Genomic DNA, 14673 nt, shown 5'->3' with positions numbered 1-14673 from the left:
TTGCCAGGGGTAACATCATAAAGTATATGAAGCGCATTTATTTATTTTGTTCATGGCTGTGCATTTCATCAGTAAACATTCAATAATCATCAGGTAAAAAACATGTACACACCCATGCTCGAAAAGGAGCAGGATAAAGAAAATCTGATATTTCTGCCCCCTTCTAAATAATAATAGCCTTAATGGTTAGCCAAACACAAACTAACATAAAATCCTACTGTATACAGTCAGACAAACCAAACTAAATACATCCAAAGATAAAACAAAATGAATACAAAACCAAGTGCAAAACCACATGTCCAGAAAGTACAAAGCATAGGTAAATATAAACCTGATGAAATGATGCAAAGACATTTTACCAGTCCAAAATAAGTACATAAATATGTCACAAGATGCAAACAAATACAAAGCCAAATGTAAACTTAGAACTGTTCATATAATCTCATGTTCTTTATACACTTTTTCAGTTGGAATCTGTTTTTACAGTCCTTCAGGCTCATTATGAAGAGAATTCCAGAGTTTAACACCCACCACTGATACACACATCTGCTTCACAGGTGTCCGTTAGGGTTGTCTTTACAATAAACTCACCTCTGTCTGATGTTTAAACCTCATCTTAAACCATACTTACATTATGTACGTTATTGTTATTTATTAGGCCTGTAACGGTACTCAAAATTGTTCGGTTCGGTACGTTTTGGTTTTCAAAGCCACGGTTCGTTTTGTTTGTTTTTTTGTTTGTTTTTTTCGGTTCGTTACGGGAAGAAAAGAAACCCTCAAAATGTCTTTAATGCATTTATGAATTTTTGAACATTCTTCCCCAATTTTTGGAGACAATAGAATATAGAAAACAGGAATAATATAATTCTGCTGCTATAAATCAAATAGAAAATAAAATAAATAAAATATTACTAATGTATTTTAAACATTAGTTTTGCACTTTTCCCTGAAAGGTAGTTTTGAACAACAAGAAAAATCTAATCACAGTTCTGTCAGTTCACATTCTGCAGAAAAATAACAACAAAAAAATTCCACATGAAGTGCAACGTGAAGAAGAGGACAAACTGGTATTCTGTTTAAACAAACTGAAGAGAAACACTGACAACACAATGAACCAAATTATTTATTTTAGCACAGAGAACAAACTGTTCTGGACAAAAACACAGAGGGGGGGATGGGTTATTTTTCCATCGGGGGTGGGGTGGGGGGTTGGGTAGCTGGGGGTGCGGTCCATCACTAATGCTGGCATGAAACAAAAGTGACACTTCTACATACTTTTCAACGTCCAACTCTGGGTTCATTTCTCTGTTTTACAGTGTGTGTGTGTGTGTGTGTGTGTGGTGTGTGTGTGAGACAAACAGACGACAGAGCTAGTGTTCAGTGTTTAGAACTACCGTAGTCCTAAGGGCCAAGGCAGCACTTTGTCTTACTCTTCTCTTTCCCTGTTGTTGTCTTTCACTGGGACCTGATGTGATCCAAACTGGACTGGACTGGACTGATGGTGGAGGGTCTTCAGTCTGTTCCCTCCAGGTTCACATCATGTTTTGTTGTTGTTTTTTAACCGTATATCAGCTGTTATTTCTATTTTTGGGTCAATGTGCGCCTCCTTCAATACTGTCGTGGGAACTGCAGTGGATTTACAGTTCTGCATCGAACAACATCTTTCGTTCCTTTTTCTTTTTCTCTTACGGTGCCGTTGGGTACGGCTGTGTGACCGAGCCGGTTCAGTTCAGTATGTGGACCGTTACAGGCCTAGTATTTATGCTCCTCCATCCAACTGGAAAGTTCTATTTCACCTGCACATTTATACGTGTGTGTGTTTTAGAACCGATAAACTGGACAGATCTGACCTTTAGAACACATAAACTGGACAGATCTGACCTTTAGAACCTATAAACTGGACAGATCTGACCTTTAGAACCCATAAACTGGACAGATCTGACCTTTAGAACCTATAAACTGGACAGATCTGACCTTTAGAACCCATAAACTGGACAGATCTGACCTTTAGAACCCATAAACTGGACAGATCTGACCTTTAGAACCCATAAACTGGAAAGATCTGACCTTTAGAACCCATAAACTGGAAAGATCTGACCTTCAGAACCCATAAACTGGACAGATCTGACCTTTAGAACACATAAACTGGACAGATCTGACCTTTAGAACACATAAACTGGACAGATCTGACCTTCAGAACCCATAAACTGGACAGATCTGACCTTCAGAACCCATAAACTGGACAGATCTGACCTTTAGAACCCATAAACTGGACAGATCTGACCTTTAGAACACATAAACTGGACAGATCTGACCTTTAGAACCCATAAACTGGACAGATCTGACCTTTAGAACCCATAAACTGGAAAGATCTGACCTTTAGAACCCATAAACTGGACAGATCTGACCTTTAGAACACATAAACTGGACAGATCTGACCTTTAGAACACATAAACTGGACAGATCTGACCTTTAGAATCCATAAACTGGACAGATCTGACCTTTAGAACCCATAAACTGGACAGATCTGACCTTTAGAACCCATAAACTGGACAGATCTGACCTTTAGAACACATAAACTGGACAGATCTGACCTTTAGAACCGATAAACTGGACAGATCTGACCTTTAGAACCTATAAACTGGACAGATCTGACCTTTAAAACACATAAACTGGAAAGATCTGACCTTTAGAACCTATAAACTGGACAGATCTGACCTTCAGAACACATAAACTGGACAGATCTGACCTTTAGAACAGATAAACTGGACAGATCTGACCTTTAGAACTGATAAACTGGACAGATCTGACCTTTAGAACCTATAAACTCGACAGATCTGACCTTTAGAACACATAAACTGGACAGATCTGACCTTTAGAACCCATAAACTGGACAGATCTGACCTGTAGAACCCATAAACTGGACAGATCTGACCTTTAGAACACATAAACTGGAAAGATCTGACCTTTAGAACCTATAAACTGGAAAGATCTGACCTTCAGAACCCATAAACTGGACAGATCTGACCTTTAGAACCGATAAACTGGAAAGATCTGACCTTTAGAACACATAAACTGGAAAGATCTGACCTTTAGAACCCATAAACTGGACAGATCTGACCTTCAGAACCCATAAACTGGACAGATCTGACCTTTAGAACCCATAAACTGGACAGATCTGACCTTCAGAACACATAAACTGGACAGATCTGACCTTTAGAACCGATAAACTGGACAGATCTGATCTTTAGAACTGATAAACTGGACAGATCTGACCTTTAGAACCCATAAACTGGACAGATCTGACCTTTAGAACACAAACTGGACAGATCTGACCTTTAGAACACATAAACTGGACAGATCTGACCTTTAGAACCCATAAACTGGACAGATCTGACCTTTAGAACACATAAACTGGAAAGATCTGACCTTTAGAACCCATAAACTGGAAAGATCTGACCTTTAGAACCGATAAACTGGACAGATCTGACCTTTAGAACCCATAAACTGGACAGATCTGACCTTTAGAACCCCATAAACTGGACAGATCTGACCTTTAGAACCGATAAACTGGACAGATCTGACCTTTAGAACCTAAAAACTGGACAGATCTGACCTTTAGAACACATAAACTGAACAGATCTGACCTTTAGAACCCATAAACTGGACAGATCTGACCTTTAGAACTGATAAACTGGACAGATCTGACCTTTAGAACCCATAAACTGGACAGATCTGACCTTTAGAACACAAACTGGACAGATCTGACCTTTAGAACACATAAACTGGACAGATCTGACCTTTAGAACCCATAAACTGGACAGATCTGACCTTTAGAACCCATAAACTGGAAAGATCTGACCTTTAGAACCCATAAACTGGAAAGATCTGACCTTCAGAACCCATAAACTGGACAGATCTGACCTTCAGAACCCATAAACTGGAAAGATCTGACCTTCAGAACCCATAAACTGGACAGATCTGACATTCAGAACCCATAAACTGGACAGATCTGACCTTTAGAACCCATAAACTGGACAGATCTGACCTTTAGAACACATAAACTGGAAAGATCTGACCTTTAGAACCCATAAACTGGACAGATCTGACCTTTAGAACACATAAACTGGACAGATCTGACCTTTAGAACCCATAAACTGGACAGATCTGACCTTTAGAACCCATAAACTGGACAGATCTGACCTTTAGAACCCATAAACTGGACAGATCTGACCTTTAGAACCCATAAACTGGACAGATCTGACCTTTAGAACACATAAACTGGACAGATCTGACCTTTAGAACACATAAAACTGGACAGATCTGACCTTTAGAACACATAAACTGGACAGATCTGACCTTTAGAACACATAAACTGGACAGATCTGACCTTTAGAACACATAAACTGGACAGATCTGACCCTTAGAACACATAAACTGGACAGATCTGACCTTTAGAACACATAAACTGGACAGATCTGACCTTTAGAACACATAAACTGGACAGATCTGACCTTTAGAACCCATAAACTGGACAGATCTGACCTTTAGAACCCATAAACTGGACAGATCTGACCTTTAGAACACATAAACTGGACAGATCTGACCTTTAGAACACATAAACTGGACAGATCTGACCTTTAGAACACTAAACTGGACAGATCTGACCTTTAGAACACATAAACTGGACAGATCTGACCTTTAGAACCCATAAACTGGACAGATCTGACCTTTAGAACCCATAAACTGGACAGATCTGACCTTTAGGACCCATAAACCGGACAGATCTGACCTTTAGAACACATAAACTGGACAGATCTGACCTTTAGAACACATAAACTGGACAGATCTAGTCTTTGTCCTCTCCAGTTCTTCTGTATTGTTGAACAGGTGAAAACAGCTGATTGATACGACTGTTACTTTTGGAGTTATTCATTGTTTTTAAAATTACAATGGGTTTACGGGCGGCCTGCGGAGGAGTCCATTCACAGTCGTAAATGGTGGGGGTGGGGGGGTTAACGTCCCCCTCCAGACCCCCCCCCCACTGTTCTGCACAGGCGGACTGTGATCAGACGGACTGGACTTCAGTGGATCCGGACACAGAACAGCAGTGAGTCGCAGTAAACCGTCATGTTCAGTCCTGGGTCAAAGTCTCCGGTCCTCTTCGACTTCAATACAAAACTAAAGGAGGGCCATTCTGCTTTTTTCTAATCTGTGTGTTACACCAGTGAGCTCAGCTCAGCTCCCCATTTTATGAACTCCAAAAAGAAAAGAAAGAAAAGAACCAGCTGAAGTCAACGGGTCCACAGAGGGGATGAGTTAGACCAGGGGCGTCCAACTCATTTTAGTTCAGGGGCCACATTCAGCACGATCTGAAGTGGGCCGGACCAGCAAAATAATATAAATAATAGGATAAGAACTGAGAAATAATGTCAACGCCAAAGTTTTCTGTGTTTTTGAGTGAAAAAAGGAAAATTCCACAATGAAAATGTTTACATCTACGAACTGTAACTGAACATAACTTGAACAAATATGAACAACCTGAAAAGTCTTCAGAAAAATAAGTGCACTTTTATCAATATTACGCCTTAGTTTATCATTTATACCAGGGCTGTCCAACTCATTTTAGTTCAGTTCCACATTCAGCTAAATTTGATCTGCAGTGGGCCGGACCAGGAAAACAATAACATCATAATATATAAATAATGTCAATTCCAAACTTTCCTCGATGTTTTAGAGAGAAACAAGTAAAATTACATGATGAAAATGTTTACATCTACAAACTGTCCCTTAAAAGAATGTGAATAAAATGAACAAACTGAATAAATAAGTGCAATTTTAACAATATTATGCGTCAGTTTATCATTTACAGACATAATATTGTTAAAGGTGCACTCACTTCTCTGAAGACATTTCAGGTTATTCACAGTTTTTGTGAAATTATACTTTGTTTTAGTGTAAATACTTGAAAATGAGTTTTGAGTATTTATAAGTTATTACAGTAGTATTTTACTGATCCAACCTGTTTTAGATCATACTGGTCTGAATGTGGAACCTAAACTAAAAGGACTGTTAATATCTTAGTGTAATTTTTGCGTTTCACACATTCATCCCCAGGGCCGGACCGGACCCTTTGGTGGGCCAGATTTGGCCCCCGGGCCGCATGTTTGACACCTGTGAGTGAGTCAGTTATGATATGAGGAAAATCAGATGTTCTGTCTTTTAAAATGGAAAGTATAAAACACAATGTGATAATGGGGCCGATCCCCTCATATGTTTGCACCTGCGCTGGAGGCATGATGTAGTGCAGGATGTGTTCTCCGGTCATCTTCTGCGGTTCAAAGCTGTCGTCCGCAATGATGATCCTGATGTTGGCGTAGAAGGTGCGTATGCTGTTCACCAACACTCGCAGCTGATCGTAGCGCAGGAAGGTTTTAGTGGTGATGGTGACGGAGGAGCTGATGTCTGACACAAGGACAAAAGCAAACATGAACACAGGAGGCCCTAATGAAGGTAAGGTAAGGTAAGGTAAGGTAAGGTAAGGTAAGGTAAGGTAAGGTAAGGTAAGGTAAGGTAAGGTAAGGTAAGTAAGGTAAGGTAAGGTAAGGTAAGGTAAGGTAAGGTAAGGTAAGGTAAGGTAAGGTAAGGTAAGGTAAGGTAAGGTAAGGTAAGGTAAGGTCAGGTCAGGTCAGGTCAGGTCAGGTCAGGTCAGATAAGATAAGATAAGATAAGATAAGATAAGATAAGATAAGATAAGATATACTTTATTGTCCCTGTGGGTAAATTTTTCCTGGACTCTGTTCAGCTGCAGTTTACAGGTGAACAGAAGAAGAAAGGCCAACAGAATAAAATGGAGAAGAACCAGATCAATAGATTTGCACCTAATATATACATATGTACACTACCAGGCAAAAGTTTGGACTCACCTTCTTATTTAAATGACATGAGCTGGACCACAGATGGCCAACAAGAGCTCAGCATCATTTAGAACTCCTTCCAGACTTTTGGAAAACATTTCAGGTGACTACCTCATGAAGCTCATCAAGAGAATGCCAAGAATGCACAAAGCAGTAATAAAAGCAAAATGTGGCTATTTTGAAGAATCTAAAATATAAAACATGCTTTGAGTTTTGTCACACCTTTTTAAACTACAGAATTCCATATGTGTTCATTCATAGTTTTGATGCCTTCAGTGAGAATCTACAATGAAAACAGTCATAAAAATAAAGAAAAACCAGGTGAGTCCAAACTTTTGCCTGGTAGTGTACATATTCATAAATAAGTTTTTGCACAGATGTGTGTTGCACATACAGGTATAATATTATTGCACCATGTATCTTATTACTGGGCAGGGCCGTAGAACTGTGTAGGGACTCCATGGACCCGACCCTACCAATATCCACTGTGGACTCACTATCAGTCCAACCGCTGTCTGTAGTGTTTAGTCAATGATTCTGGCACACAAAGGGTTAACAGCCATTCTCCGCTAAGAAGTCCTGCCTCTAACGTAAATGTCGCTCTCTGATTGGCTCTTTGGTTTCCCTAACATACATGTGATTGGCCGTCCCCGCTGTCACTCCATCTACTTGTAAAATGAACCTGCAGTTGTAACGCTAATGGAAGTTTTCAGTCTGTTTGTATTTGTTCTGTCTGAGTCACATCAGCTAGACGGATTTGAATATCAGTGGAGTCATTTACATGTACATTTGGACGTGTGTGTGTGTGTGTGTGTGTGTGTGTGTGTGCTCGGTAATTAGGATGTAAAGGGGTCAAAGAAAAGAAAACTGGTCATAAGACCCTTCTGTAGGAGTCCCAGTGTAAGTTAGTTCAAGGGTCTAGAACTGTAGAGGCTCAACACAGATACTGAAGAAAAGACACGATTTAATACCGAACACACACACTTCTAAAAGGTACTTCTTATTTTAATGCTTTTCTATGGAAGAGCAACTATTTAAAAAACATGCATGAAGAAAATTTGTGAGGAAAATATGATAAAACCTCAAATTCCAAATGTGATTCTACATGTGATTTTATCCATGTTTTTGGGAATAAATTCCATGTAAAAATTGAATCTAAAGCCTTTTTTGTTCAGACAGTAACTGGACTGTATCCAGAATCTGTTTATATGTCATGAACCAACATATTTATGTCAGGTGAAAAACAGTAGAGAGGAGGAGGAGGAGAAGCTGTAAATTCACAGGTGAGGTTCAATAATAATGCATATGTTCGTCATTAGAATAAGGTTTGTTTTTTCAAAATGGCGCCGACTAATGGCGACATGCTACGAGCCTCTCTCTCTCTGGTCTTAGTTTTGCTTCTTCTCAGTTTTCTAACGCAGCCTACATCCTCCTTCATCACCTATGACCACCAGACTCTACTGGACATCAGACAAAATGCTCCAGACTCCTTCATTTAACTGGTTATACTGGCGGACATCCTACCTGAACCCTGGCGCTCCGGCCACAAGCGTGATGGCAGACGGAAAAGAGGGAAGAGAGGCGGGTTTCTGGTGAGACTGCACCACCGTCCTACGTGGCCTCCCATACCGAACATCTTGCTTGCCAACATGCAATCTATCAGCAACAAGATGGATGAGCTCCGCTGCCGAGTCAGTGTCCAGCGGGACCTGAGGGCCCGCTGTGTATTCTGTTTCTCTGAAACATGGTGAACACCAGACCACCCGGACAGTTAGAGGGCATCTCTGTACACCGACAAGACCGGGCAAAGGAGGCAACAGGCAAGTCAAGGAGCGGCGGAGTGTGCTTACTGGTAAACAACACATGGTGCACGGACGTTGATGTAATTTCCCACTCCTGCTCACCGGTCCTTGAACACCTCACCTTAAAGTGTCGCCCGTACTATTCGCCGAGAGAATTTCCTTCCGTGCTGCTGACAGCGCTTTATATCCCACCTCAAGCCGACGCCAAGGTAGCCTTGGAGGAGCTCCACAACACCATCAGCAGGAGTGTGAGGCAGCGTCCACAGGCCATTTCCATCGTGGCGGGTGATTTCAATCACTGTAATCTCAAAACAGTGCTACCGAAATATTACCAACACGTCAGCTGTTTCACCAGAGGTCATAAGACTCTTGACCACTGTTACTCTACTATAAAAGCAGCTTACAGGTCTATCCCACGGCCTCATTTTGGCAAATCGGATCATTCTTCCGTACTTCTGCTACCTGTGTACAAGCAGGAGGCAAACAGGGAGAAAGCAACTGTGAGGACAGTACAGCGCTGGACTGCTGAAGGTGAGCTCAGCCTGCAGGGGTGTTTGGAATCTGCTGACCGCTCAGTGTTTAAACACGCTTCGAGCCTGCATGAGTATACCGAGGCAGTGACGGACTATGTTAAGTTTTGTGTGGACAATTGTATGCCGACCTGTTCATATCCTAAACAAAATCCGTGGATGAACAGGGAGGTCCGCATGAGACTGCATGAAAGGTCTGCTGCTTTTAAATCTGGTGATGAAGACCACTATAAGAGAGCCAGGCACGAGCTTAGGAGGGCCATTAAATCTGCTGAAAAGCATCATCGGGAAAAATTAGCTCAACACTGCTGCGAGGGGGACTCTAGGCGCTAATGGCAAGGCCTGCGAGCTGTCACGAGCTACAAAGGCGAGCCAAGTGGCGTCCTAAACTCCACCGCTTCTTTCCCAGATGAATTGAACTCATTCTATGCTCGTTTCGAGCATAACGCGAATTCACCTGAGCGGAGAAAGCCTTTATCTGTGGATACCAACAGCAACGGATCACCATATCAAGTGACAGAGGCTGATACACCTAAGGTTTTGAAATCTGTTAAAGTAGGTAAGGCTGCTGGCCCATTACACAGCCAACCTGTATCTGTTTTTACTGACATTTTTAACTGGTCACTTTCTCTCTTTGCATTTACTCCTCCCAATAATTTTGCGCGTTCTGGCAGAAATGCCCATATTGCATATTTATCAGGGCAAACACGCTAAATGGGTTGTGCGAGCTGTTTTGCCCATTTGAGAGGCACAAACCTCAGTGCGCCCTCTTAGTAGATAAACTTCAATGTGTTTTTGCGTGTGCAGTCAAGTTTGCGCACGTTTTTACACGCACAAACCTTTAGTAAATCAGGCCCATAGAGTGTTTATGGTGGAGTACACTTTGAAATTGTTCATGGTGAGGAAAAAGATTCAGGTGTGTAATCACGGAAAGATGTATTCGTGATACTTAGGCTATGAATCGGGTTTTAAAGATTTGATGAAAAATTGGTGATGAAAGTCATACGCAGCTTTAGCACATCTTTCGAAACCAGGAAGCACATTTTTGCGATGATATGTTCTGGTCTATTTCCAAAGCTCTAGGCTGCATCGTTTTTTTTTTTTTTTTGTCAAAGTTTACAGATACTAATGCAGTGTTTTTCAGCCTTGGGGTCAGGAACTTACGTGGGGTGACCTGGAATTCAAATGGGGGTGACTGAAATTTCTAGTAATTGATGAAAATTTAAAAAAAAAAAAAAAAAAAAAACTATATATAGCACTGGTCAAAAGTTTTAGAACACCCCAATTTTTCCAGTTTTGTATTGAAATTCAAGCAGTTCAAGTCCAATGAAAAGCTTGAAATGGTACAAAGGTAATTAGTGAACTGCCAGAGGTAAAAAAAAAAAGAAAAAAAAGGTAAGATTAAACAAAACTGAAAAAATAATGTACATTTCAGAATTATACAAAAAGGCGAACAAGAAATGGGTTAACAACTTAAAGCAGTTCTGCAGCAATGGAGGTTGATCAAGCCTCCAAAGTTGGTGCCACCAATTCCTCCAGGTGTCCCAACGTTTGTGAATTCCTTCAACCCCCTGTGTCTGCAGAAAAGGAGTGTGGAACGCACTTTGGTACCATACCGTTGGAGCATTATCTGAAAATCATTGCACAGAAAATCACTGGGTCCACGCTGCCACCCATGGGTGAGCTGGCAGAACAGCGCTGTCTGTCCAGGACCAGGGGGATTGTCAGAGACACCTCCCACCCCTTCAACAAACTGTTTTCCCTCCTGCCCTCAGGGAAACGTTTTTGGAGCCTGAGGTGCAAAACTGCCCGATTTTTGAACAGTTTTATCTTTACTAACTATTCATTTATTCATTTTAGTGCAGTTTTTAACATTTTATCATATACAGGGTGACACAAAAAAACGGGAACTTTTTAACAATCCAAAAAAAGACAAAAAGGGTGATGGAAGAAAAATATTTTATTCATAGTAATTGAAACCTTAAACCATGCCATTTAAGAAACAATGATGGAATTTTCATTTTTTAAAATTCCTTCCTGTAGATGGCGTCCTCCTGTACGAATGCATTCTTGAAATCTGCTGTTGAGATTCCTCATTGACCGCTGCAACATCTCAGCTGGGATACTGTGAATTTCATCCTGAATTCTCTGTTTTAACTCATCCAGAGTTCTTGGTCGAGTCGTGTACACTTTACTCTTGAGATAGCCCCACAAGAAAAAATCACAAACGGACAAATCTGGTGATCTAGGGGGCCAGGGAACGTTACCGAATCTTGAGATCACACGGTTACCGAACAATTCTCGCAAAGCCACCAATGGTTACTATGGTCACCCTGTACTTGTACAGAAAAAACGAGAATTTTTTGAAGTGTGTATTGGCAAACATGAACAAGTGGCAGCACTGCGAGACAGTGACCTTGAGCAAGTAAACACACCCCCATTTTAGGAACCATTGGCGGCTGTGCGAGAATTGTTCGGTAACCGTGTGATCTCAAGATTCGGTAACGTTCCCTGGCCCCCTAGATCGCCAGATTTGTCCGTTTGTGATTTTTTCTTGTGGGGCTATCTCAAGAGTAAAGTGTACACGACTCGACCAAGAACTCTGGATGAGTTAAAACAGAGAATTCAGGATGAAATTCACAGTATCCCAGCTGAGATGTTGCAGCGGTCAGTGAGGAATCTCAACAGCAGATTTCAAGAATGCAATCGTACAGGAGGACGCCATCTACAGGAAGTCATTTTTAAACTAGAAGCACTCGGAGAGCGCAGACCTCCGCCAAGGCTGATCAGTGGCCCCCCCCGTGGGCCCCCCCACCCCTGATCACCACCAAAATTTAATCATTTCTTCCTTATCCCATTTCCAACAAACCCTGAAAATTTCATCCAAATCTGTCCATAACTTTTTGAGTTATGTTGCACACTAATGGACAGACAAACAAACAAACAAACAAACACACAAACAAACAGACAAACAAACAAACAAACCCTGGCAAAAACATAACCTCCTTGGCGGAGGTAAAAATGAAAATGCCATCATTGTTTCTTAAATGGCATGTTTTAAGGTTTCAATTACTATGAATAAAATATTTTTCCTCCATCACTCTTGGTTTTATTGGATTGTTAAAAAGTTCCCGTTTTTTTTGTGTCACCCTGTATATGGGTTGTTTTTTGTTGGTGTTTTTAGGATTGTTTTTCTATGTTTTTATTTCGTGCTGTGCATTCTGCTTTTTCGTTCTTTAACAGCATCTGGGATGTTTTTATTGAATGACAATTAATAAATCTGAATCTGAATCTGAACAGTGTTGTACTGCAGAAAGTAGTGTGCTACTATAAAAATGGAAAAGAGGAAAAGGCAATTAACCATAGAAGAGAGACAGAGCATCAGAAGACTGAAAAATGTAGGTGTGTCCTACAGAGAAATGTCCAAGAAAGTCCAGGTGTCAGTAAGTCCAGTTTCCTTCACCATCCAAAGGCACTCAGAAACTGGACTGGAAATGCAGACAGGAAGAGGTCTGGAAGAACCAAACACACAACAGAATCAGAAGACAAGTTTCTGACAGTCAACAGCTGGAGTGAGAGGAGACTGACAGGACAACAGCTGAAAGAAGAGAGAAGACAGTGGTCGTAGTAAAAGAGTCTGAGTTTACACTGTAAAGAGAAGACTGAACAGTTGCAGGTTTGATGGGTGAAGTTGCAGCAGAAAGCATTGGTGAGACTTCAGAATAAGAAAAAGAGGCTTGGCTGGACCATGAAACACCACCAGTGGACTACTGAAGACTGGAAGAAGGGGTTATGGACTGAAAAACTGGGGTCTTCCAAAAAACTTTTGACCAGTAGTGTGTATAAAATATATGGTGAGAAAATCCCAATCCATAAAATACATGACAAACTCTGAAGCTGAAACTGAAGCACTGTGGTTCTGTTTATCTGTCAAATGTTCATTGTGGTCAGTTTCAGATGCTGCAGCTCTTTCATAATTCATAGTTTCAGTTCTTGTTTGTTCAGTATTAATTGTCCTCCTTGTAAATCACAGCTGGACTGACTGGACAGATCCTGACCAAGGAAAATAAAAGTCTCCCTTTATGCAGTAATCTACACCTGGATTTACTGCCTCTGTCCACAATAATAGACATTATACAGACTAAATGTCCTCTGAAATTAACTTTTATTTGTAACATAGTATAGCAAACTATTACTTGACCAAAAACTAAATAATTTTAGCAAAAATAAATGCCTCCGTTTTGAATGTCTGGGGTCACCAGAAAATTGTGATGTTAAAATGGGGCCTCAAGCCAAAAAAGGTTGGAAACCACTGTACTAAAAAATCAGTCAGTGAGTTGTAAAAACAGTAATCTGAGTACTGTTCCTGACATTGCATACACAACTAGAAGCACTCGGAGAGCGCAGACCTCCGCCAAGGCTGATCAGTGGCCCCCCCCGTGGGCCCCCCCATGCCAAGGAGGTTATGTTTTTGCCAGGGTTTGTTTGTCTGTCTGTCTGTTTGTCTGTTTGTCTGTCCGTTAGTGTGCAACATAACTCAAAAAGTTATGGACAGATTTTGATGAAATTTTCAGGGTTTGTTGGAAATGGGCCCCCCCGTGGGCCCCCCCACCCCCGATCACCACCAAAATTTAATCATTTCTTCCTCATCCCATTTCCAACAAACCCTGAAAATTTCATCAAAATCTGTCCGTAACTTTTTGAGTTATGTTGCACACTAACGGACAGACAAACAAACAAACAAACAAACAAACAAACAAACAAACAGACCCTGGCAAAAACATAACCTCCTTGGCGGAGGTAATAATTACCCCTGTTTCACTCTGAATAAGTAAAGGTATTTGACCTAAGGCTTACAGTCATTATTCACAAAACAAAGGTGAACATTACATTCCCTATGAACTACTGCTGTGCACATGCGCTCACCTAAAGTCCCATATACACAGTAACCAACTGCATATAGCACAGAACATGAACAGAATGTAAAACCCGACAATGCAAGGCAGGCCACACCCACAGCTCATCACAGTATGTATGTTTGTGGTGTAACTGTTAACCTGTGAATTGCTTTGTTTCCAGCTGTTTATATGGAATCACAGGAGTGCCAAAATTAAAAGGAAATAAATGTGGAAATAAAAAGAGAATCAATAAAAGAAATGTGGAAATAAAAAGAGAATCAATAAAAGAGAATCAAAAGAAATGTGGGAATAAAAGGAGAATCAATAAAATAAATTTGGAAATAAAAGGAGAATCAATTAAAGAAATTTGGAAATAAAAAGAGAATCAATAAAAGAAATGTGGAAATAAAAAGAGAATCAATAAAATAAATTTGGAAACAAAAGGAGAATCAATAAAATAAATTTGGAAACTAGAAGCACTCGGAGAGCGCAGACCTCCGCCAAGGCTGATCAGTGGGCCCCCCCG

General features: G+C 40.8%; 1 protein-coding gene across 1 annotated transcript in view; it reads right to left on the bottom strand.

Annotated features, from left to right (window-relative positions):
- The window catches only part of LOC115424894 (beta-1,4 N-acetylgalactosaminyltransferase 1-like), a 43863-nt gene that overhangs the window by 3388 nt on the left and 25802 nt on the right, over nt 1-14673 (bottom strand). Inside the window, exon 9 of the mRNA XM_030142288.1 lies at nt 6175-6465. Coding sequence (XP_029998148.1) covers nt 6175-6465 — 291 coding nt within the window. The remainder of the gene's footprint in view (nt 1-6174; nt 6466-14673) is intronic.

The sequence above is a fragment of the Sphaeramia orbicularis genome, chromosome 8, assembly GCF_902148855.1.
Source record: "Sphaeramia orbicularis chromosome 8, fSphaOr1.1, whole genome shotgun sequence".
NCBI lineage: Eukaryota > Metazoa > Chordata > Actinopteri > Kurtiformes > Apogonidae > Sphaeramia > Sphaeramia orbicularis.
The sequence above is the reverse complement of the archived record's forward strand: the minus strand, read 5'-3'. Positions and strand labels throughout refer to the sequence as shown.